At 38.7% G+C, this 26,769-nt stretch overlaps 1 protein-coding gene across 8 annotated transcripts in view; it reads right to left on the minus strand.

The window, feature by feature from the left end:
* The window catches only part of FRY (FRY microtubule binding protein), a 328,350-nt gene that overhangs the window by 72,669 nt on the left and 228,912 nt on the right, over positions 1 to 26,769 (minus strand). For all 8 annotated transcript variants that reach the window (NM_001205616.1, XM_024999814.2, XM_024999812.2 and 5 more), the window contains 11 exons: positions 26,106 to 26,230; positions 23,894 to 23,951; positions 22,930 to 23,021; positions 22,120 to 22,292; positions 20,844 to 21,004; positions 18,769 to 18,879; positions 14,825 to 14,979; positions 8,006 to 8,105; positions 7,399 to 7,570; positions 2,157 to 2,413; positions 1,251 to 1,397 (listed from right to left, as the gene is read on the minus strand). In NM_001205616.1, the coding sequence (NP_001192545.1) occupies positions 1,251 to 1,397; positions 2,157 to 2,413; positions 7,399 to 7,570; positions 8,006 to 8,105; positions 14,825 to 14,979; positions 18,769 to 18,879; positions 20,844 to 21,004; positions 22,120 to 22,292; positions 22,930 to 23,021; positions 23,894 to 23,951; positions 26,106 to 26,230 (1,551 nt within the window). The remainder of the gene's footprint in view (positions 1 to 1,250; positions 1,398 to 2,156; positions 2,414 to 7,398; positions 7,571 to 8,005; positions 8,106 to 14,824; positions 14,980 to 18,768; positions 18,880 to 20,843; positions 21,005 to 22,119; positions 22,293 to 22,929; positions 23,022 to 23,893; positions 23,952 to 26,105; positions 26,231 to 26,769) is intronic.

A 26,769-nucleotide genomic window follows, 5' to 3' on the forward strand; every position in this document is an offset into this window, starting at 1 on the left:
ATCTGGAGGCCTCCCTGGTAGTCTAATGGTTAAGACTCCACCTTCCAGTGGGGGCAGGGAACTAAGAACCCACATCCCTTGAGGCCAAAAATCCAAGACATAAAACAGAAGCAGCATTCTAACAAATTCAATACAGACTTTAAAAATGGTCCACAAAAAAGACAAAAATCTTCCAAAAAAACAAAACAAAACAAACCTTACCATCTAAGGTCTTATCTTGAGAAAGTATTTTATTTATGCAAACCATGGGAGAAAAACTGCTAGCTGTGTTCATTTAAAAAGGAACTCAGTCTCCCGTTACTCCCTTCAACCAGAGAAACAGACGAGTTTGAGCTGTTTGCATGGTTTAAGTTTTAAAAATAACTCTGGATTAAATCTCTGCATTACTGCAACCCTCAAGCCTGAGGCTCAGCAGCGGCAATGAGGCTTACACGGCCCAGAACAGCAGGGCAGGCAGGCACGAAACCTCTCAGAAAAACAACCAGCAAAGACACCAACTGTGCAGGGTTTTCACAACGCAGGCATTTCACTGATCACCTCACCTTTAACTACAGACAGGACGGTGGGCGTGTCACTAGGATTTTCCTGTTGCTTGTTTCTCTCTTTTACTACCTATCTTTGAAGAGATAAACTGGAATATTCTGCATATTTATTGTTTTAAGAGCATCAGGATGTAAACACAGAACAATTTTTATTAATAATAATATAATGTGTTACCTAGTTTCTCTTACATAATGGGTCTAATGTTTCTAGAAGAAAGATTTAGGTAATTACGAAAAGAATGCTACTGCTGCTAAGTCGCTTCAGTCATACTCCACTCTTTGGGACTGCATGGACTGCAGCCCACCAGGCTCCCCTGTCCCTGGGATTCTCCAGGCAAGAATACTGGAGTGGCTTGCCATGCCCTCCTCCTTCCCCACCCAGGGATCGAACCCGTGTCTCTTACGTCTCCTGTATTGGCAGGCGGGTTCTTTACCACTAGTGCCACCTGGGATGTGGACTCCTTAATTTCAAAGTTTCCGGGTCCAAAGACTTACAAAGGGGATGACAGAGATGCCACGAGGACGCTAGCTTGCAATGCAGGGGGCAGAAGGGAACTTTTATGTACCATCTAGAAAGCTCACAGGAGATGAGCGGGACTGACGAAATCTGACACCTCTATTCTACTCGTGCGATGATAACATTCTGACCTGCAATAGTGGATGGAGCCAGCGACAGAATAAGGACCCCAGCCTTGGAGGGGCACTCACATAGGGCAGGAGGAGCGTGTCGCTGCTGACCCCGCACAGGCTGATCAGGAACTGCAAGGTGATCCGCAGGTTGTTGCTCCACTTCTCGTTGTTGGCTAATGCATTCCAGGCATTTTCCATTTCCGGTCCAGGAACTTCATCCCCATACTGTAACCGACAAAATAAAACCCGGCCCGGGAGATGCGTGGGAAAAATGTGAGGATGCAAAATGTCTGATGAAAAGTCATTTCAAGGGTCACAGTCATCTCAAAATCGTTAAGAAGGGGGAGAATGGCCACACATCACAAAGATGCTACTTTTCAAGAATTTATAATGCACACTTCACTACTGCACAATACTTATTCACATGATGATTCAAATGCTGCTGCTGCTAAGTCACTTCAGTCGTATCCGACTCTGTGCAACCCCAAAGACGGCAGCCCATCAGGCTCCCCGTCCCTGGGATTCTCCAGGCAAGAACACTGGAGTGGGTTGCCATTTCCTTCTCCAAATGCATGTAAGTGAAAAGTGAAAGTGAAGTCGCTCAGTTGTGTCCGACTCTTAGCGAACCCATGGACTGCAGCCTACCAGGCTCCTCCTTCCATGGGATTTTTCAGGCAAGAGTACTGGAGTGGGGTGCCATTGCCTTCTCTGGATTCAAATGCTAGGATCATATAATAAGGATGATAACTGGGATCACGATTACAACTGTGCTAAAATACACATAATGAAGTGACCCACTGTAATCATTTTTAAGTGGGCTGTTCAGTGGCCTGAAGCACGTTCACACTTGTGCAACCGTCCCCACCATCCACACCCTATTGTTGGGACTGTTAATGGCAGGCACCACTTTCCTGGGGTTTGATTTACCCCGGGTTTCCTGGGACGCGGGAGCCCGTGAAGAAGGTGCAGCTCCTCAGTGCTTACCTTGGCCGTCATGTACATGAGGTTGTTCAGCACCAGGGACGTCGCCTCCGGGGAGCCCCAGCCACTGCCTTTCAGCCCCTGAGAAGCCGTCACGTCTCCCTCGCGGTCCTTGGCTTCGTCCTCGGGGCTGCTGGGGCTGGACCCCGGGAGGAGCAGCCTGCTGTCCACCAGCTCGATGTTGTGCAGCCAGGGCAGCAGGTAGGTGAGCATGATCTGACGCCCGTTGGGATGCGTTGTGGGGAAGCGCTGGCTGACCTCTGCAGAGAACGGCAGAGACCGCAAGCCACGTCATTTCATCAGACTGAACCAAAAGGTGAACAGGTAGCGGAAGTACTACGTTGGAGCAGACAAAACAGGAATCAGAAGGACATATGCCCAGATCCCAGTTTGTCCACATACTAGCTGCATGAGGCTATGGGTTAGTTACTGGAGTTCTCTGTTCCTCAGTTTCCTCATCTGTAAAATGGGCCAATCAGGTCCCACACTAGTTGATTGTGAAGATTAAAAGACACAATATGCCTGTCATCCAGCAGGCTCTTAATAAACAGCAGTTAGGATTATTATGGGTTTCCCTGGTGGCTCGGACAGTAAAGAATCCGCCTGCAATGCAGGAGACCCGGGTTCGATCCCTGGGTCAGGAAGATCCCCTAGAGAAGGGAATGGCTATCTACTCCAGTACTCTTGTCTGGAGAATTCCATGGACGGAGGAGCCTGGCAGGATACAGTCCATGGGGTCACAAAGAGTCAGACAAGACTGAGGGACTAACACTTACTTAGGATTATCATAATAATGACTGTTATTCTCTCCATTATACCTAAATTTTACAAAGTGCCTTGCATGAGCCATGAGTTGTTAAAAAGTAAGCTTCAACCCTCCAGGAAGAACAAACCCAGTGTGTGATGTCCCATTTGTGGTGTCCACGAGAAAACTGCCAACTGTGTGGAAGGTGTGTGCTTGATGCTGTGCTGTGTCTTATGAAATAAATGAGTGCAAAAGGTACAAGTGTATGGCCAGTCTTCTCACCATTACTTCCTCTGATAGCATTTCTGCATTGTTTCACTGGCAGCAGCGTTTCGTTTTATAATCTGAGTAAGTTTTCTATAGAAACACAAGCACAGCTTTATATACCTGCTGCAAGCTCTGAAGTCATCTCCTGTTTCTAATATTTGCGGAAGAATTCGTTTTATCCCAAGGGACATTAGAAAGCTTGGCGTAATGCATCTGTTACCATCCCGCATGGCATGTAATCTCATTTAGAGAGCTCGTGCCTGCTACACAACAGAACAACACAGATGCCAGGAGATGAGCCACTGTATCCTCGAAACAGAGACTTTAATTGATTTGGCCTTTTTCCTAAAATTACAACTCTTGTATTTTGAAGAGTAAGAGTATATTTAATGCTGTGCTACAAGTCAGACATGTTATGCTGTTATATATCACACAGATCAAAATCTCAAAATTGACTTAATGTCCAAACTTATATGGATGTGATGACTGAAACTATGGACTTTCATGACACATATTCAGATCCCTATAAAAGCACACCACTTATTTAGTCCAATATACCGAACCTTTTCTAGGCGTAAAATGCTCTTCCAGGCCCCATGGAGACAGCAAAGATTAAAGATGTGGTCCTCTCCTGAGGAGGAAGCTCTGAGACTAGCTGCGTCTACAGATAACCCTGGGGCCAGGTAGAAAGTGACGAATGACGCAACAGAGGCACAGAGTCCTTTGGGGTTCGATGGAAGAAAATGATTCTGCTTATAAAGATCTGGGGCACTTTGATGGCAAAAGAACCATTTAAACTCTGCTAGAAAGGACTGGGGCAGGGGGAGGCTCCTTGGTGGCTCAGTGGTAAAGAATTTGCCTGCAAACAAAGGAGATGTGAGTTTCACATCAGGTCAGGAAGATCCCCTGGAGAAGGAAATGGCGCCCCACTCCAGTATTCTTGCCTGGGAAATCCCACGGACAGAGGAGCCTAGGGGACTATAGTCTGTTGGGTCCCAAAGAGTCGAACACAACTTAGTGATTAAACAACAGAAACCACTGGGACTTGGGAGAGAAATAAGTCTTTCCAGTCATAGGGACAACTATTGTAAGACGGTCATCTTTCAACAGTGGTATAAAAAATCTACAGACTTTTTGGAGCAGTAATCGCCTTCTATCATATTACTTATTTATGTAAAACAAGTTTGTATTTATAAATTTCATGTTTATACAATTTATAAGCAATTTCCTTATTGATGCTGTTTACTACATCTTGTCTGTTAGTCGTAAGTCCGAGAGGGTAGGGATCTCTGTTTGGGATACCCTATGCTTCCAGATCAGTTGTAAAGATGTTTTAAAGAGAAAAGAGAAAAAAAAAAAAATGCTGTGACATGCAGACATCATTCACCTCTCCAGAAACGAATTAAATACACTGTAAAACAATGTCAGTGGGATGCTAAATCATTTTCTGGCTGTTTGGGCAAGACCTAAATAACTGGCTTGGCTTCTTACAAGGAATTAAGTCATATGAAACTACAGGCAGTAAAAATCTCACCGCGGGGTTTTTAATAGTAAAGGCAGTATAAACAAAGGCTAGGATTCCATTATAATCTCCTTATTTTTCCATGCCATTTTATAAAAGTTATTTCTCATAAGTTGAAATAGCCAAAAGGTCAATTCTTGACAAAAACTAAGGCTGAACTTGCTTGCAACTCATTACATGAGCTTTTTTCCTTGTCAAATCTGCTAAACTATGTCTCTTCTCTCTCTCCAATTGTCAGACTCTCTCCTCTTACCAGCTTCTCCCTTGAAACAAGCTCAAATCTAGCTCATCCTCTGACTGCATTCACCGTAAGCCCCATCCTCTCTTTCATTGCTTCTTTCTCAGCCAAGCCCCTAAGGTCTGGCTTCTGCTGCTACTTCTCCCTGGAAATGATAGACAGTTACCAACGAACTGTGAAATTCATAGGGTTATCTTCAGACTTTATCCCCCAGGGTCTCATATTCTGTAGGAGGCTGTGGACCACTCACTCCCTCTACCTAAGTCCTGTCTTCTCTAGGTCTCCATGAAACACACCATCTAGGTGTTCTCTTTCCATAAACGTGCCTCCCTTCCCTCTTTGCTCCCTCACCCTTCCTTGGCCTGGTCCTTAAAAGTTTGGGGTCCAGGTTTTTTCTTTCACTCTGTACTCTCTCCATTCATGACCTCATTTATTCCTGTGGCTTTGTCCTAAATGGTCTTCCATGAGCTACTACCACTGGGCTTTCCCTCTATACACAAGGGTGTCCAACAGATACCTGAACCCGATAACCCAAACTGATCTGAGTGTGAGCTCATAATCTCTGCCTCGCCTGGACCCTCCTCTTCTCCTCGAATCAGCTCTCCAGATGGGGTTACCACTCCCCTACCTTCCAGATAACACACCAGGCATTTCCTCCGTGTGCTCTGCCCATAGCCCTTGACTCTGGTCTCCCCCTCTGCTCTCATGCTCAGGTCCTCATCACATCCTCCTTGGACTGGTGTCATTGTCTCTCAACTGCTCTCCTCTCTCTAGACGGGATGTTCTGTCATCCATTCACTGCACTACAGGAAGAGTCTTTCTAAAACTTCACTCTGATCTCACCCCTCTCTCTTCTTGTTTGAAACTGATGAGTGGCTTTCAAAACCCAAGCAGCTTGCTTGAATGTCAGTCTCTGACCTGCAAACTCCTAGGAACACAATAAAGGCCTTCCAAGGTTGACTTCTGCCTCTCTGTCCATAACCATCTCAAACTTTCCCCCTTCTCTGCATCTTATATTAGCCAAACCCCCTATATAATCTCGCAAATGCATCAAGTTATCTTATACCTCTAAGCCAATGCATACGCTATTTCCTTGGCCTGTAATGCCAATCCACTTGCCAACTGCAATGTCAACTACTTATCTGCTTTGCAAATTTCTACTCTTCTTTCAAACTGCAGCTCAGACATCAACTTCTCTGGGAAGTCTTTCCTGATATTCTTGACCCAATAGTTGATGACCTCTTGATCTTCCATCTCACACAATGTGCATCTCATACAGAGTGTAATTTTTAAATTGCTACACTGTATCACAATCATATGCTTGTACATTTTTCTCTATTACTAGACGATGAGCTTTGATGGGAGAGACTGCTTTATTTGCCTCTGTATTTCTAGGATCCAAGCACAGTGCCTGGCGTACAGGCAGCACTCAAATCTTGGTCAAAGTGAAGAAAAATAAATGTTAGTTTTCCAAGAAGAAAATTAGTTTATCAAAAAGGTTTTTCTTGAGTCCTCCTACTGTTTCAAGCACAGTGCAAGGATGTGACCAACCTATCTCAAATAAATGGATTTTCCAAAACATTATTCACAAAGATTACTTGTAAATTTGTGCCCTAAATCAAACTCTCAACAAATCATATATGTAGCAACATTCAAGATGCAAAATTCCATCAACATCATCACCAAAAAGCAACTGACAGCAATTACTTGTATGAGAAGTTGTGTGTGTGGGGGGGGGGGCGGGGGGCGGGCACATGCTCAGTCGTGCCTGACTCTTTGTGACCCCATGGGCTGTAGCCCACCAGGATTCTCTATCCATGGGATTTCCCAGGCAAGAATACTGGAGTGGGGTGCCATTTCCCCCTCCAGGGGATAAGGTTATATCACTCATATTTAATTTCTTGGGAAAGTTTTACATACATAGTGATTATGACTCATCTAAGCATCCTCATATTTGTGCTATGCTTGTTTATACCCACACTGTTTTAGATACACACACTCTTTCATATTTAAGGGTATTCTACAATTTACTTTTATATGTAACTGAACTTGCATGCGTGCTCAGTCACACAGTCGTGTCCAACTCTTTGTAACCCCATGGACTGAAGTCCGCCAGGTTCCTCTGTCCATGGAATTTTCCAGGCAAGAGAACTGGAGCAGGTGGTCATTTCCTACTCCAGGGATAACTGAACTTGCTGCTGCTGCTAAGTCTCTTCAGTCGTGTCCGATTCTGTGCGACCCCATAGATGGTAGCCCACCAGGCTCCTCCGTCCCTGGGATTCTCCAGGCAAGGACACTGGAGTGTGTTGCCACTGGGCATTGGGCATTTGGCTAACTGATCTTAGCCCAATGCAATTTTGATTGACGAATGTATTATCAATAATTTTGACTCTCAATAACACTAGAATTTTCAGAGTAAGAATACTTAGGGCAGAAAGGATCACACATGCCATGACTGACTATTGCACGGTACCTGAGAAGAGAGGAAGAGTGAGCTCGGGGTACATCCTGGCCAGCTCGCACGACAAGAAGGCCAGTGACACGCTGTAGAGGGGTGGCAGCGGGCCGTGTGTCCCGTACAGGATACTGCCGGGTCTTTGTTCGGCTACTTTCTTCGAGTACACAAAAAGCTTTGCTTCAAGGATCTAGAAAGAAGTAGGACAGTAGCTTCGTGTAAACACATGTAAAAATGCGTATTTGTAAAACTGAGATAATATTGTTACCAGTTTTCTACTATGACTTGTTCAAATTATACCATTCTCATGTGTCCACAATAAAAAAAAGAAATATACAAGTTATAAACAGTATGAAAAAGCATTGGCTGGTTATCTCAAGAGTATTTATATTGAATACAGTCTTGTAATAAAACTAATGAATGCATATTTTAATACTGTATGAAAGGCAAAGCATCAGTTACTGCCTAAGTTTAGAGATAATTATTATTTTCTCACTCATCATATCCACCAGTGATATGCAGAAATACATGAATGTGTATCAATAAACAGCAATCCAGTGATCAACGACCACTTCCATTTTCTGTGTTCAGGGATGGAAGTTTCTCTGCAGTCAGTGATACGTGCCTGCATGAGCTGCATGGAGATTTCATAAATCTCTCTGTTGGTGTCAGAGGCCTTGAACAGAACAAGGTTTAACAGCGTCACTATGTCAAAGGGATAGTTCCTAAAACAAAACAAAACAGTACAGTTTATGCGATAGCCTGGCTAGTAACCTTGACAAATCACTACCTCTCAAAATTCTAGATGGCACACTGACCTCAGTCACACTTACTAAGGACATTCCCAAGCCCATTTCACCGTTCCCATCTGCTGTTTATTAGTAGGTGAAGGGAAACTGCTCTGAGGTTAAAACTGAATATTGTCAAATCAGCTCAATGAACACATAAGTCTACCTATTGCTAATAGATTTTTGATGAAAACCAAGAACAAGAGGAAAAGACAGAAGACAATATGTCTAAACTCAGCAGCTCACTAATTTAAAATATTTTTATTCGATCCGTCTAAATGTATTGAGCACCAAACATCAAACAACTGCAAAGTACTGACGATATTAAGTTAGTCAGGCTGGTGCCCTCTCTTAAAGGAAACTCACAGTTGAATTAAGGAGACAACTATACAGTCTAGTTATGAGGAGGAACCTGGGATTGTCTGTAGATGATACAAAAATCCTGACAAGGGACACTACATCAGACTTGGGGTTAGAAGACACTCTTCCAAGGAGGAAACAAATAAACTGAGTCCTGAAGCACCAGGAGACGGGGGATTGTTAGCAAGGCCACGGAAGGGGTAACATGGGGTACACTCTATGCATAGAGAATAGCTTCTTGAAAGATTATACATGTCAAAATACCCCTCCAGTACACAGGATTTTAAACCTAAATGTACTTATACTACCTACATGTCCACGTTTCACTGGACAGTGAGGCTCACCTTAGTTTTCTCAGCAGCTGTACAGGGTTCCACAGTATCAAGGGTCTGACACTCAGTCTCGTCCAACTCTTTGTGACCCTATGGACTGTAGCCCGCCAGGCTGCTCTGTCCATGGGATTTCCCAGGCAAGAATACTGGAGTGGGTTGCCATTTCCTTCTCCAGGAGATCTTCCTGACCTAGGGATCGAACCCAGGTCTCCTGCACTGCAGGGAGATTCTTGACCATCTGAGCCATTGGAGAAGCCCTGCTCCATACTATGGACAAACCATAAATAACCACTCTTATCATGGATGCTGTGCCGCCTAGACCTCCCTTTAGGTCAGAGATGCTCCATCCTCCCACTACCATGCTGGAGGCTGATCTCTCTGGTTGAATCCTTCTCTGGGAACCGACTAGACCAAGGTCATGCACGCTCCCCAGCAGTGCTTCCCGTGGGATTGCTTGAAGTTTCTTTCCTCTACCAGGTCCTGTCTCCCTCACTTCCTCACAGACGTTGATCCCAAGCACATTCCCTAATAAATTTCCTGAACTCAAATCTCCACTGCAGGGTTCTATTTCCTGGGAAAGCCAGCCTTGGACACACACTGACAGATGTTTAAAGGTTATTTTCATTTTTTTCACTATGATAACTTCGCAAACACCAAATGGGCAAGTATTTCTTTAGAACAGATTTCTAGACAAGGTCGTGCAGGGTCCAAGGGCATACTTAAAATTTTGGTAGATACTGCTGCTATACTACTGTCCAAAGTGGTTTTACCAATTAGCACTCTAACATGATTACTTTTCTAGGACTGTAATTTTAAATGAACAAAAATGCACGAGGTTGATGAGAAACTGGGCAAAGCTGCCCAAATGATGGTGGTGAGGATGGGGATGAGCCGTGGGTAATGTTTATGTTAGGACATGCTGACTTTGTGCGAGTTACCATACCAAGTCCTTTACCAAGATTTCTGACTTAATCTTCACAACAAGCCTGTGAGGCTTAGAGATGTTAAATTCTCACTCAAGGTCAGGGAGAAAGAGTGGAGCCTGGATTCCATCCCAGATTTGTTTGACTCCCAAGAATTCAAACACTTATCCACTGTGCTGTCCACCTCCTAGTCACCCCACAATAGGTCATTTCATGACCAGTCTAATTTAGAATTCTTACGACCTGCAGTATCTGGAAACAGAACTTTCTGTGAAAACAGAAAGGTAACTTTCTTCTGAGCCCTACAGTAGCAGAGATGTCTTATGTACATTGCTGTCTCTGATTCTGGGACTTAATACATATATATTTTTATATAAATAAACACTGGAAACTACTAGGGATCACTGGGGATTTAAAGGCAGGAGAAGAGTAGACAAAGCTGCCCTCTTATGCAGCGTTATGCCCTTAACCATGTAATCAGGGAATTCAATTAGCTGCTTAAAACTGAGTTATGGAATTGAAGGGGAACCACACTGAAAGAAGCAATACAGATACAGAAAATTAAAGAAACCCAGAGAAGGAAAAAATCAGAAAGCTGTCCAATGAGTGCAAGAGTACAAATAAAACATCTGTACTTAGATATTTAAAATAGGCTTAGAAACAGAATCTTACATTTTTCAGTATTTAATTATTCAGCATAGACAGTGGAAGGATAAAAGAAAGACAGCTATGATCATACAGAGTAAAAATAAAATGGTAAAATAAATACAGAAGGTAGATGTGGTTCAGAAAGTAAATAAGAAATAAAACTGATTTTTTTTTCCATCTGAAAGAGAGGAAATTTTGAAGAATTTGAGAAATACCCATTAGCTCTGGCTTATCTAGAATTAATTGATGAAACAAGATAATTTTGAGTTCTTCTAAAGAGAAATGGATTTTACTAGTTGATATGATTACATTATAGCTCTTTGCCACCAATAGCTGTTGAATAAGCATAGTAATAATAATAGTGTTTACAGGGTGCTTACTATGTGCTAGACCTTTGGTCAAGATCCTTACCCTAACCCTGTTACCACTCATATTTCACAAATGAGTAAGCATTTGAAGTAAGTTGTTCAAGATCACACAGCTTAATGAGAGACAGAGCTAGAATTCAATCTCAAGACATTATGTTTCCAGAGTCCAAATTCCCAAACTCTGTGCTCTGCCGAAATTCTCCAGGTGACACAACCAAACGGGGCCACACATCACCAGTTAGGGAGGACGACTGGAATTCCTGAAAGACAGGCTTCCTTGTCTTCTTTGGTAATAGATGGATGCTATTCTCTTAAGAAATGTGGGGCATTTACTTTTAAGAATTCAAGTTTTGAAGTAAGTCAGACAGAGAAAGACAAACACTATATTAACACATATATATGGAATTTAGAAAGATGGTATTGACAACCCTACACGCAAGGCAGCAAAGGAGACACAGACGTAAAGAACAGACTTTTGGACTCTGTGGGAGAAGGCGAGGGTGGGATGATGTGAGAGTAGCATTGAAACATGTGTATTACCATATGTAAAATAGCTGACCAGCAAGTTTGATACATAACGCAGGGCACTCAAAGCCGGTGCTCTGGGACAACCCAGAGGGATGGGATGGGGAGGGAGGTGGGAGGGCACATGTACATCTGTGGCTTATTCATGTTGATAGATGGCAAAAACCATCACAATATTGTAATTATCTTCCAATTAAAATAAATAAATTTTAAAAAACTTGATTAAAAAAAATAATTCAAGTTTGCTGTACCTGATTTAAATTAGGAAAGACTTATAGTTAGGGCAAGACAGGCATATAAACAACAATGACAATAAAAATCACCTCCAAAAATAAACCCAACATAATTCTTTAAACCTCATGCGAAGAGTTGACTCATTGGAAAAGACCCTGATGCTGGGAGGGATTGGGATCAGGAGGAGAAGGGGACGACAGAGGATAAGATCGCTGGATGGCATCACTGATTCGATGGACATGAGTTTGAATGAACTCCGGGAGATGGTGATGGACAGGGAAGCCTGGCATGCTGCGATTCATGGGGTTGCAAAGAGTCAGACACGACTGAGCAACTGAACTGAACTGAATTCTTTAAAAATTAAAACTTTGATCTTGTATATACTTCTAAAACATCTATTAAATATATTTGAGGAGTATTCTGGAGAATAAGAGTGAAAACAATGAATTCTTAAGTATTTAATTAAATGTGAAGAGAATTCTGCTGAATTAAGCCAGTGATTGGAAGCGGTCTTACTTTTAATAGAGAGCACATTATTTACCTTGGTTTACAACCTCGAAAAGCCATTTAGTCTCTTTCTCAATTTCCTAATCTGTTCTAAAGTGATATAATTTATGGAATTTATGGAAAACTTAATGAGAACACACACAGGAGCCAAACAGTTATTGGAACTAATGCTGCCTGTCAGGTGAACTATTGTCTTTTGTGCTAAATTATAGTACTGAGCTGCATTTAATAGCTTTTACTCAAATACGAACCATATCATGAAAAAGCCTTCAAAACTAATATTATCAGTTTTACGATCACTTTCTATTTTTATCTTCACTTTCCCTGGTCTTATTCACGTTCCACTCTGACTTCCAAATCTCTCAATGTCAGCAGAGTCAGACTGTAGTTATACTTACAGTTATAATTTTGACTGGAGGCCAACAAGCTCACAACACACACACACATTTATAGAAATAAAAGGAACTGAAAAGAATGCGGAGAACCATTTTTTCCTACTGTCACAGCTGTCGAATATAAAGATTTATATACTAGCTATGTAAAAATTCTAAAGGCAGAAAAATTTAATCTACATTTTTAAAATGTTAAATCCTTTAGGTATTTTAAAGTCAATTACAAGTGGTTCCTTAATATATGAATCTGCCTATAAATTGTCATATTCCTACAAAAATACAGCCAATATTCGATCATATATTGTAAATAAAGTAATTATTATATATAATATATAGTAATTATTATATATATACTAAAATAAAGTAATTACTTTACAGGAAGAATTCTTTGCTTTAGAGTATGTCTTGTAGGAGTTACTGTTCAGATACCTTGTTTTCAGGAATTTAAAACATGATCTAGTTTGTGTGTAACTTTTCAGGAACAGATTATTTCATAAGTGATTTGGGTGTTTTTTTTTTTTTTTTTAGAAGTAAACTTGCAGAAGACAAAGTCTAAAACATCAGAAGTACTTTTGAAAAAAATACTGAAAACCTAAGCGCAGAGTTGCTCAAACAAATCTGGAGACTTATCTAAACTACAAAGACTGACAATTTATGGGAAAAGAGAACAAATTCAGGCCATAGCTGAACTCTGAAATTCTGAACATCCCTGTGGTGAGAAATGACAAGTGCTGGTCACTGTCTTAGCAGAGAGGTCACAGCCATGGCAGCATCTGGCCCTAACCTTCCCTCAGAATAGATGTGTCATGAGTGTAAGCTGACAGGCAATATTTGTTTAAGAAACCAGAATATTTTAGGATGCTATCTTTCAAAACCTACTGTAAACATAGAGAGCTTTATAACCTAATATTTTTGTGACTGGGATATTACTGGAATTGAGACTATATTGCTAAATTCATAAAAACATTTATTTGTGCTCCCTAAAAAAACCCTAGATTTATTCAGAGGAATGCACTGTGATATTTTATGAGATGGCCATGCAATGAAATAAATTTGACTAAGACAGTTCAAACCAAGTTCACTGGGAGAAGGGCGGCAAAGAGAGGAAACTTTTATTCCTCTTACTTTTGTCAGATGAACTTATGATCCAAGTCATAGATTCTAAATATGTTCTTTAAAATCAAAGAGCAGAAATTTGTTTTTAGAATGTTGAAATACCTGAAAATAAAACAATTCTCCAGAGAAAGAGACTTTTATAAAAAAATATTATTTTGTTAATATCCTATAGGATAAATGTCATTTATTTAGTATTGCTAACATCAAGAAATAAACCAATGGAAAATCAGACAGTTTAGATTATCATCTGATATGACTTTTATGGAAATTAAAATCTGTGTATAATAAAAATTTTACTACTAAGATTATGGAAGATGAATGCTTTAGACATGAAACGTTATCTACCATCTTCATAAAAGAAAAATACTAAAGAGAAACTTGTCTCCTTAAATAGCATGTTAATTTTAGGTTTATTGAAAGTAGATGTCTTTTAAAATTGTTCTTATTAATTTAGAACCATAAAAGATTGGAATTTAAAATGAATTTACTTTTATTCCCTTTATCTGGTAGCTCAGGATAGCTATTTAAAATGCCGTATTTAATTAAAAGGGACAATTAACAGTCTATATGAGTCCTTTCAAAAATAAAGGTGGGCTGCCTTCTCTCCATTTGTAATACATAATAAGCTCTATCTTGGGAAGAGCTGTTGTAATCTTGGGAGTCTTTATTAACCCTTTCATCTTAGCTATGAAATTATTTCAATAAACTGTAGAGATGAACGACTCTGCTGAATGACTGATTTACATAGCGAGGGCAGTGTTTTTTAAAAGCATAATCTCTGGAATCCCAGGAGACACGTTTTTTTTTTCCCTCTTCTTCCTTTCTCAATTTTTGTTCAAGAGAGATTTAATGTTTTTAGGTTGCTTCCTGAGTTTAGTTTGGTCTCAAAATGGCTGCAGGGCTTATAGTTCATACTTGTCAAAAATATTTCTAGAAATTCCTTAAATGAAATCTTGGTCATTTTCAAACCCTGCTCTAATACTTCATTATAAACTTCCAGGCTACTAAAAAAGAAGGGTGCTTGAACTACAAACCATTCTCCTGGTAGAATGAAAACTCAATGTAGCTGTGAACTTAGAACAGTCTATCTTCTGGGGAAGGATAGGCCATTTCTATTTCCTTAGGATTTACTCCACTTGGATATCTGCAAAAACATCAGCTCTCAATTCTCAATCAGTTCTCAATATGATGAAGAGCAACCTTAATCTGTAGTTGTCAGTGACCAGTAGCTTCCAGTTAAAGAACCCATACCTGCTTCCACACACAGTAGCTATGGCTTTGAAACAACCAGACGCAAGTTGGTAGGAACCAGTGTAGCATCGGTCAATCGCCCAGTTGAAAAGATTTATTTGGTCAGGATTTAGTTCCAGTAGCAAGACGACAACCTCACAGCCAAGTTGATGAACCTGAATACATGGAGAAAAGCAATCCCTCATGTTTAATGAAAGACTATTCTAGGAAAGACACAACAATCGAGCTTAGTGAATGTAAACTGGGCCAAAGGAAAGTGAAGACTGAACATCCATCTTGATTAATTTTTATTCCACAAAAAGGTCTTTAAAAGGATGCAATATTGGAACTGGAAATTGAAATGTATAAACTAAATTTGAGTCACTGTCAGTCAATCATACAGGGTCCACCTCATTCTCTATTTTTAACTCTGAAAAGGTGACAGACTTCATTGGCAAATATTTAATACTTGAAAATATTTGTTTAAAATATTTTTGAACAATACATGTATTTGGTTTAAAAAATTAAATATATAAAAGGAAAGCCTTTATGCATACAAAATCTTTTACGGAAAAAGATCAGAGGAGTATGTTTATTAGGCTTGATTACTAAATACACTGTGTACACCTTAGCTGACAATCTTTGAGAAAGAAATATGCTATCAATAAACACTTTTTAATCAGACTTTCACATGAAAAGATCACCATGCTAAATAGAACAGGATCATTAACTGATGATTCTTGAAGCTACTGTTAAATACTGGATGGTTACATTCATCCAGGACAAGCCTGGTGTCTGGGGGCTATTTTCCCCTCAGAAAGTAACATTTTCCCACTTCTTGCTGAAGTTATTCATTCTCCCATCCATAGCAATAATATTGGAGAAGGAAAAATTATGACTTGTTTGTTCTTATGTTATAGGGTATGGGCCCAGAACTTTACTGTATATCAAAATTACTTTAAAAAAATTTTTTTTTATTGGTGCATAGTTGGGAAAAGAAAGTAAAAGTGAAAGTTGCTCAGTCGTGTCCAACTCTTAGTGACCTCATGGGCTGTAGCCCTCCAGGCTCCTCTGTGCATGGGATTCTCCAGGCAAGAATACTGCAGTGGGTTGCCATTCCCTTCTCCAAGGGGTCTTTCCAACCCGGGTCTCCTGCATTGCAGGCAGATTCTTTACCATCTGAGCCACCAGGGAAGCCCTCCTCAAGAATAACCATTCTCCTGATTTCTGGGCTCTCCAAGTGATGTAGTGGTAAAGAATCTGCCTGCCAATTCAGGAAACACAAAAGACATGGGTTCAGTCCCCTGGTTGGGAAGATCCCCTAAAGTAGAAAATGGCAACTTGCTCCAATATTCTTGCCTGGAGAATTCCATGGACAGAGGACCTGGAGGTTGACAGTCCATGGGGTCACAAAGAGTCAGACACGACTGAGCACAGCATCCTGATTTCTACCACCACTGAATAGTCAGAGCTGTTCGAACTCTATCTAAATGGAATTATGGTATTAATATGTAATATATATAATTTTGTGTCTTTCACTCAATTTATGTTTAAAAGGCATCTACATTTATTTGTTTTCATTGTTGCATAATATTCTAATTCATGATTGCTCCACAATTTATTCATTCTACTACTGATGAACATCTGGGTTGTTCTAGCTCTTGACTTTGTAATACTGCTTTAAATATTTCTGTATATGTCTTACATTGCATGTACTGGATAATCTCTTTTGTAAAGTGCTTCTTTAATTCTCTTGTTCTTTTTTTTTTTTTTTATGAGTGTCTTTACCTTATTTATTTGTAGAGGTCCTTTATATATTCCAGATAAGAATTCTGTTGGTTCCATGTTGCAAATATCTTCTTTTACTCTACAACCAGCCTACTTACATTCTTAATGGTGTCTTTTGGTGAAGAGAAGTTATTAACTAGTCTTTCCTGATGGTTAGTAATTTTTGCATCTTGTTTAAGAAATCTTTCCCTAACTCCAGGGATTAAATTATCCTATTTTATTTTCTAGAAACTTTAATTTTTCAGCTTTCACATTTAAATCCACAAACTCCTTTTTCCCGTTTTTATCTTACATTGGCACACAGTTCAGTAACAGTGCTGTGTCAGTTTCAGGTGTACAGCAGGGTGACACATGTACACATACATATGTGTCTATTCTTTCTCAAATTCTTTCCCCATTTAGGTTATTACACAGTATTGAGCAGAGTTCCCTGTGCTATACTATAGGTCCTTGTTGGTTATCTATTTTAAGGATAGCAGTGTATACATGTTAATCCCAAACTCCCAAGCTATCCGTCCCTGTAACTCTTCCCCACTGGTAACTGTAAATTCATTCTCTAAGTCTGTGCACCTGTTTCTGTACAAACTGTTTCTTCTTTTTTACTCCTGCTATCTTTTTTTTTTTTACTCCTGCTATCTTTTTTTTTTTTTTTTCCCTAATCCATTGGCTATGATCTTTAGTATAATGTTGATGGAAGTAGTGAATGTGGGCTTCCTGGGTCATTCTAACCTCAGATAACACTTTCAATATTCACTGTTTAGTACAATGTTTACTATAGGTGTTTTTTTTTAAAGATACCCTTTATCAAACTAAGTTTTTTTTTCTTTGTTTCATTAGGAATTGCCCTCATGAATGAATGTAGAATTTTATTAAATGCTCTTTCTGCATCTTATTAAGATGATCAGAAGATACTTCCTTCCTGAGACTTTATTAATATAATTAATATACAAATGAATTGAAGAACATTTGAATATTAAAACAATCTTGCAGTTCTTGAATAATCCCAACTTGATCATGAGGAATCCTCTTTTTAACATACACTGAATTCAATTGTTTAATATTTTGCTTAAAGTTTCTATAACTATGTTCAAGAATGAATTTGCCTTTTAGTTGTCTTTATTATTAAATCCTTGTCACGTTTTAGTATGAAGGTTATGTGGGTCTCATAAAATATATCCAGATGTGTTTCCTTTCTATATGTTTTCTCCTTAAGGATTTGTATTAAATCTTTGCAATCTGTTTCTTAAGTGTTGAATTAATCCATAACGTCAACTGGTCCTAAAGTTGTCTTTGTGAAAACACTCTCATTTATAGATTAAATTTCTTTGCTACTTATCTGACTATTCAGATTTTCCATTTGTGCTGTGTTTTCCAGACACTTGTCTATTTCATCTAGAATGTCAAGTTTATTGGCACAAAGATGTTTATATGTTGTCTTATTTTTAGCATCTGTGGCATCTGTAGTAATGACCCTTTACATTTCTGAGGTTGATTGACACATGTCTTGTCTTTTCTGATCAGACTTCCCATGGATTTACTAATTTTATTAGTCTTAACAAATTCAAGTTTTTGATTTAAATGTGCATTCTAGTAATTTTTCCTCTTTAATTAATTTGTACTCTTATCTCTATTATTTGCTTCAGTGTGCTTTTTTTGAGTGTGATATGCTTTTTCTAACTTCATGAAATGGATTCTTAGGTGACTGACCTCAGTATTTTTTCTTTCCAATATATGATTCATCCTAAGCAAGGCCTTATTTACAACCCACACGTTTAGTAAGTAGTGTTTTCATTATTCTTCAGTTAAAAATATTTTTCTTTCTATTTTTATGTATTCTTTAAATCACTGTATCTGGAAGAGTATGTCTTAACTATCTTTATTATCTATTACTAGCTTAGTGTCACTGTGATTAGAGAATACAGCCTGTGTCATTTCAATCATTTGAACTTTGTGGAGACTTGCTTTATGGCCTGGTTTATGGTCAACTTTGGTAAATGTTACTATGTTTTTTATTTTGATGCATCATAGTGTAATGTAAGCAACAAACAAGCCTACACTTCTGTGGCTAATGTGTGAAGAGACTGTGTTGTGAACAATGCTTAGACATGTCAGTACCAACTGAACCAAGACGAAACAATCAAGACATTTAGAACAATGTATTTTTGGCTAGTACTTACTCGTAAATCTTGACAAGCCAGAATGTTGTCAAGCCACTTGTATAGGTAGCCATCTGGGGAAAGGCCCACGTTGTCAAACACTGGGCCACAGCACAACACTGCTGACATTGCCTGAAAACAAAACAGAACACAGCCTGCAAATGAGTCCTGCATGACTGAATGATGCGCAATTGACTTTAAAACACATACTACCAGATTTATAAACAACAAGGGTCTTTTAGAGCAATGCCAACCCACTACAGTACTCTTGCCTGGAAAATCCCATGGACGGAGGAGCCTGGTGGGCTGCGGTCCATGGGGTCGCTAGGAGTCGGACACGACTGAGCGACTTCACTTTCACTTTTCACTTTCATGCATTGGAGAAGGAAATGGCAACCCACTCCAGTGTTCTTGCCTGGAGAATCCCAGGGATGGGGGAGCCTGGAAGGAGGCTATCTATGGGGTCTCGCAGAGTCGGACAGGACTGAAGTGACTTAGCAGGAGCAGCAGCTTTTAAAGCAGTTATGTCTACAAGATTTTAAAGTATTCCTTAGTAGATTCAATTAAAAAAAGCCAGATTGCCAATTTTGTCTCTTTTTACAACAGTTAAAACCTGTAAATTGAACTCTGTAGACATGTACTTTTATAATAAATCTTTATAATGTATGGCTGAGATATTTAAAACAAAATGACCATTTCACAGGATTTAAAATAAGCTTACCTTCAGTGATTTCAAGTGAATGAATTCTGCCTATGATAAATACAGCTTTTCAAATTTCGTTTTGATGACAAATATTTGACCAATACACTGAACTCAGAAACTTAACAAATATTTGACTAATGCACTAAACTGGCAAGCCATGAAAAATGTGGAAATAGATAACTATGATTTTAATCAAAGCTAAAGAAAATGAAGAATATAAACTTTAGTTCCTTTGAGGTGGGGAGAAAGCAAGAGAAGGGAAGATCTTTTTTTTAATGAAAACTTTTTTTTTCATTAAACTTTTTTAATGAAAACTAAATCTTATATTAAGCTAGTCAATTAACAATGTTGTGATAGTTTCAGTAGATAGCAAAGGGACTCAGCCATCCAGAGAAGGGAAGACCTTGAGTTACTCTCTAATCAATAGGTCCAAATGACTGTCAGGGCCATGGCTTATATTAGCTCCACTGAGGCAAAGGTGAATTTGACAGTTAGCAACTTCTGATATGTATGGCACAGTCAACATACAATTAGTTTTCTAAAGGAAATTAAGCTGTAAGGAATCATGGTTCTGAAAATTTTCAACAGTCCTGGTAGTGTGGAAGCTTATTTCTGTGAGTCTTCTAGGATGGAAGGAGATTAAAAAGAGAATGCGGCCCTTCACGGGTTTTGAACATGAGGATATATATCTATATCCATATACATTTTAAATTGGAAGTTAACTGGCAAGGCAGCTACTTAAAGTGAAAGTCACTCAGTTATGTCTGACTCTTTGCAACCCCATGGACTATACAGTCCATGGAATTCTCCAGGCCAGAATACTGGAGTGGATAGCTATTCCCTTCTCCAGGGGATCTTCCCAGCCAGGAATCGAACCCAGGTCTCCCACGTTGCAGGCAGATTCTTTATCAGCTGAGCCACAAGGGAAGCCCAAGAATACTGGAGTGGGTAGCCTATCCCTTCGCCAGTGGATCTTCCCGACCCAGGAACTGAACCAGGGTCTTCTGCATTGCAGGCAAATTCTTTACCGACTGAGCTATCAGGGAAAAATAAGCAAAAACTAAGGTTTTCATACAGTAGAAATCTTTAGATAAAAATGGAACCTTGGAAAAGTTCTGCATTATGAGCAAAATTGGAATATTTACATGGTTAAACAGCAATCTCTATTTTGTTCATGTGCAGATATTTTAGAATGTATAGAGTGTATAGATATTTAGAATGTATAGAGTGAGGTTATTGTTTATATAGGTGTATATACTTGATTTTTTTGCATGTGTGTTTGTATTTTACCATGTCATACCATATTATTTATTTTACCCTTATGTAAGGCATGGTTGTTTAAGGAAAGAGATCATCAATCTGACAAGTCCTTCACGAGGCAAAGGTGACCTACCTTTAACGCACAATACTGGTATCTTGTAATCTGATGATTTCTGTCACTGTAACGATCCAGGGGCGTGAACATAATGCTGAAGGGTCCTGCCCATTGGCTAAATAAGATGAAAAGATGATGCCTCAGGCTTTGCTGGGGGAAGAGAAATCTTCGGTGGTGAACTAGAGAGAAAACACAGGCTAAGAGTCTACTATACTGAAAAATACAGTGAATACAGTTGACATTGCTATTACGCATGATTCCTACGTTTTGGGGAAAGGAGTAATTTCATTTTCTAACTCAAGATTTCTTTAGGTAATGAAACATGGATTTAAAAAGTCAAGCCTATTTTTCTTTCCTCTCCTCATGTGTCAGTCAACAGCATCTTGTCTCAGAGCAGGAAAACAGAAAATGGATTCCCAGACACTGTTTTCTAAGTAATGTCTAGAAAAACTGCAACACCTTCCACTCAGCTATTCCTTACACAGTAAATGTTCTCTTAACTGCTGCTGTGTCTTTAGGAAGAACTGACTGTCCATTTCAAACAAAAATTCCTTAACTGAGGAAGTTAAATCATAATTTAGGGTCATCAAAAATGAGGAGAATTGGTAATAAAGTTTTACAACATCATAATGTTAAATCATAATGAAAAAGCAGAACAGATGATTTTCAGATTATATATGTCACAAAATTTTATAATTATGTCACAAAATTTTAATGACAGTAGTCTATTTTTACACCAAACTATTTTTATTCTCTTTTGCTTCTATTAGACGAAAATGCTTTAGACCCACTTTGTTCTATGAAAAAAATAACATAATATAATATTATTATAATTATAATATTAATACAATAATCAATAATATAATTTATTAACATATATAGAATTCTATATAATATGTGGATTGGATAGAATCAAGAGCAGAAATATTGTTGAGAATATTATATATTCACAGATGAGCAGAGTGAGAATGAAAAACACGAAGCCTCAAATGTTCCCTTTGAAATACTTTCTTCCTATAGAAATCACACAGGTTCATTTTCAGATGGGAACCAAAACAAAGAATAGAAATAATCATGAGCACAAAGCCAAATGCAATTCCTATTGTTCCTCTTCCAACTCTGTGCTGCATGCCCACAATCTGTTCAAGCATATCTTCAAGTATTTCCAAACAAATAAATGACCCATCCCAGACCTGCACACAGGCCAGTAGGTTCAGAGAGGAAAACACGGCAATGAGGACCACAAATGTCACTTCAAGCATGAAAGGTAATCTGCAGTGATGCATCGCTGTACCTGGAACACGCTGAATCAAGTTGGCAACCATGGCACTAAAATGTGCCCGGATATCTTTAAGAATTTCCACTTCTTTATCATTTTCAGCTTCTAAGAGCATGCGGGTCAGGTCCACATATTCTAAGAACAAAGCTCCAAGGGCTAAAGTGTCCCGTTCTAAGGCTCCATTGGTGCTGGAACAAAAGGAAGTGAAACTTTTAGATGGTTAGTCTTGATGTCAAAGGAGTATATGCTTCACAGAAAATAAGGTTCACTGCCAAAACTCACGTGCTAAATTTGTTCTTGATGTATATGCAGTGTATATGAAAAGAAACCAAGCTCTTTTGGACCTTTCTAAGTAAAAGCTACAGGTCGTGTGTGTGTGTGTGTGTGTGTGTGTATAAAATAAAGAACAGCTAGCGGGAAGCTGCTATGTAGCACAGGGAGCTGAGCTTGGTGCTCTGTGATGACTGAGATGGATGGGATGGGGGAGGGGTGGGAGGCTCAAGAGGGAAGGGATGTATGTACATTTAGCTGATTCGCTTCATTATACAGCAGAAACTAACACAACATTGTAAAGCAATTATCCTCCAATTTAAAAAAAATCCTTTGATAAACCATAATGGAAAATAATATTAAGAAAAATAATGTGTGTGTGTGTATATATATGTATAATCAAATCACTTCACTACACAATAGGAATTAACAACATTGTAAATCACCTATACCTCAATAAAAATAAGGAGAAAAGAAAAGAGAAAGGAAAAAAAAAAAAGGGCAAACACATCAGTTTAATGAGCAGAGTTCAGCTCAGTATAATTTCCTTCCTACCTGTCACTTATGACACCAGCATCAGCCAGAAGTTCAAAAATTCGAAGCAGTTGTAGCCTTAACAAGTCTCGCCGTTCTCGGCGTTTTTTGTTCTGTTTAGGAAGAGGTAATATCACTTATAAATGTGGACACAATAATGTCAACTCTGCTTTAAAAAAGAAAGATGTAATCTAATCATTTTTAATTTTCTAAACACAAAAGACAAAAAAGTACTTTTTTTGCTACCTAATCCTTAGAGAAATGCTTGTTATCACAAGCTATAGAGAAATAGATCACAAGTGGGTCAGTAAATATCTGAGCTGGAAATGTTGAGAGTCAACAAGCCTCATTTCCTGGAGGCTCCCAGACACAGCTGAAAAACTAAAGCATCAGAAAAAAGTGGAAAAGCACTCTGGACACTAACAGTCGCACCAAATCTGGTAACACTGTTCTTGTGCAAACTGCCAGGCTTCCGCTGGGAAGCTTGTATCTTATCTACTACATAGGAAGCTTCTCTTTTAGTCTTACTCTATTTAATTTCTTATTCTGCTGCATTATAAGTTTGTCCTTTTCAGAGTTCAATTCAAGGAAAATAATGTTGAAGAAAGAGCTTTATACACTAGAGGAAACAAATAATGTTCCTGGTTTCTCAGCTCCTTGTAAAAAAAAAAAAAAAAAAACTGACTAAAATCCAAATTCAATCTTAAAACTTTTGCAAAAAGACTATAATATTTTAACATACACATGATTATTTAGGTTCCTTTTCTTTCACAAGCTTAGGACTTAAAATCTTTTAAAGTGGGACCCAGATTATACTAAATACTCAAAGAAATAATGAAAATAACCAACATTAAAATAGTAAGATTCATTGTTAAAAGCACGTTAATATGTTTGTACTCTTGACAGCAAACCACTGGGTATGGTTTAAATTCACACTACTGTCCAGATAAACCAAGGCATTAATTATTCAAATTCAAAATCTTACCTCTGGCCTTCGTTCCAGAGCCTCTTTCATTAATGGATGAAGTTCTTCTACCAATTCTCTATGAATGAAAAAGGTCAGCATTTAGAATTCATTATTAACTGACACCAACTTTGTCACAATATATAGCCATTCAATACCCCCAAATCTGCTTTTTAAACTTTGCTTCTGACATCAAAATCTCCCCTGCCTTCCATTTCCCTGTCGCGTGGTGAGCTAGAAACAGGCAGCGGCCTGCACTTTGGATAACCAGTCTTACCCCAGTGCTATGTGTAAAATTTGGACTCACTACACATTTGTTGACTTGATTTTGATTTAATATTCTGGAGACTCTATGGCAAAAACCCCTACCTGAACAATTAAGTCAACAATATTTTCTGTTTACTAAATTCAAAGCACTTTCTCACAGGCTGTGGGAATGAAGATTAATAAATTTTTTAATTCAATTAGAGCAAAAGAAACAGATGCGATGACTATGGTGCCCCTTTTGGAGTCTGTGCTCAGGGGACTGTCTTAAGAGTTTGTTTTAAAATGAGGTCTTTTGGGAATTTCAGAGATAAACTCTTTTATTTGAGCTAGATGATGAATGTACTTTTTGGCAAGTATTTCAGTATTGAGGTGCTCATCAAAACCTTTTCTCTTGTGTAGTAAAAGTAAACAAATTTTTTCATATCGATACATGTCTGATATTACATGTATACACTTCCATCTGTTCCCATTTGATCAAATTATCAGCTTTATACCCACTAATCAGCTGTTGTCTTTAGAAACTAACTGCTTTGTCGTAACAGACAGCATTAGGAGGTCTAGCCTGTGGCTAGGTACTTTGTCCATAATCTGCTCCATGTTTGAAAAATCTTGTATTTCCTTGCAGAATATTTTGTACTATTATTAAACACAGGGAAATCCAAGGAAGGTAAACTACGGCATTCTCTCCTGACAAATAGAAATCCTGCATCTCATTCCAGATTCCTCCAATAGAGATGCTAGAATTTCTCCATCAAAGAAATGGAAATAACACTAATAGAGTCAGTGTTACTAAATAACAGGAACAGTCTCCTCATCTAATAGCAATCTTTATGAAACATTTACTATGTACATTTTTACATTTAATGCCCTCAATAAATCTGTACAATAGATTCTATAATTATACCAGTTTTTTAAAATTAGAGAGATACAATTTATTTTTATTTATTGTAACAATTTTACCAGTAAGGGCACTGAGACATTGATTTTTCTGCATCCAGGTGGCTGGTAAATTGCATCATCTTTCCTGTTCCTAGGAATACTGAGAGGGTAAGATGTGCAAAAGAGCCTTAGGTTCTTTGAGAAAGACATTAGGTGATTGTTTTTACTATCCTCTTGTAGTATTTCTATATGACGCACTGTCTTAACTAATCAATCAATAAGTAGTAAAACACTGGTTAACTGGCACCCAAATAGTCAGAACTCAGTTACATTTTTAAAGGATAAAATCCGAGTGTATACTGTAATATATTTTTCAGTCACTCCTAAAATGTCTCGTTAATCTTTATTTTTCCAATAAATTTCTCACAGATGCTTGGAGCTTTCCATTTTCTGTGTACATCAAAAACTTAGATTTTTTTTTTGTCCTTATAGGCTTTTATTGGCAAATAAAATTATGAGAGGCAGCCTAAACTAACATTTTATGAGGACTGTTTGAAAATGCTTTGACACTGCCTTAGATGAAATGGTTATTGGATTAGAGGAATCCAGACAGTGAGACACAGCGGTTCTCTTAAGGCAGATACATCATCTTATAGAAAGACTAGCATGTGTGACATGTCACAGACACCCCTGAAAATATTCTGTCGATGATCAACCTTTGAGAGTCTGTTGTTTGAGTGGCTGATGAGCAGACTCTCACTATTTTGATGTTACGGCCTCTGAACAGTCTAGCTAACTGGGGACTGACATTGACTTCATTAAAAGTTTAAACTTCATTTAAAGTTATCTAAAACAAAGCGTGTATGTGAGAGAACATCTGAAAGGTAAAATCAGAGTTGCAATGACTGAAAGTGAAATTTGAGGCAATCACAATGTCACATGCATAAAAACCCACGAGGACATAAAGGGAACCGTGCAAAGCCTGCAGCCTCTCCAGGCACACACCAACACGCAAACTCAAACTTGAATTGGAAGCAGTAACCATGAGAGCAGGAGTATATACAAATTCAGAACAAGATTACCATACCTGAAGACAAGGGAATTTGTCCTTCCAAATCCTAAAACTAAGGATTCTGTGATCTCAATGCCCTCAAGTCTCATCAAAGGCACCAACTGCTTTAACAGAACGCCCACCGACGGGGTGCCTATGGCCTGAAACAAGTTGATGAAAAGTGAAAAAGAGGTAACATGATAACTGAGGCTTCCTTTAACCAAATGATGATTCCATTATAACAGTTTTCAAGTACTGAACCACATCCCAAGGCACTGCCATCATTTCAGGAAAAAAAACACGAAAATTTAAAAACAACACAATGAATGCAATTTTCACCTGGAACAAAAAATCTAAAGAACATTCTTATTATAACAGTCTTCTTTAAAAAAAAAAAAAAAAAAAACAACAAAACTATTTTTTTTTTTTTCTTTTTACCACTGAGCCACAGGGGATCTCAGCATTGAAACATGTACATTACCACATGTAAAACAGATGACCGGTGCGAGTTCAATGCATGAAGTAGGGCACCCAAAGTCGGAGCTTGGGGACAACCCAGAGGGACAGGGTGGGGAGGGAGGCGGGAGGGGCGTTCAGGGTGGGGGGAGGACACATGTATACTTGTGGCCGATTCATGTTGATGTGTGACCGAAACCATCACAATATTGTAAAGTAATTACCCTCCAATTAAAATCAATTA

This window comes from Bos taurus, chromosome 12 (genome assembly GCF_002263795.3).
Source record: "Bos taurus isolate L1 Dominette 01449 registration number 42190680 breed Hereford chromosome 12, ARS-UCD2.0, whole genome shotgun sequence".
NCBI classification, from domain to species: Eukaryota; Metazoa; Chordata; class Mammalia; order Artiodactyla; family Bovidae; genus Bos; species Bos taurus.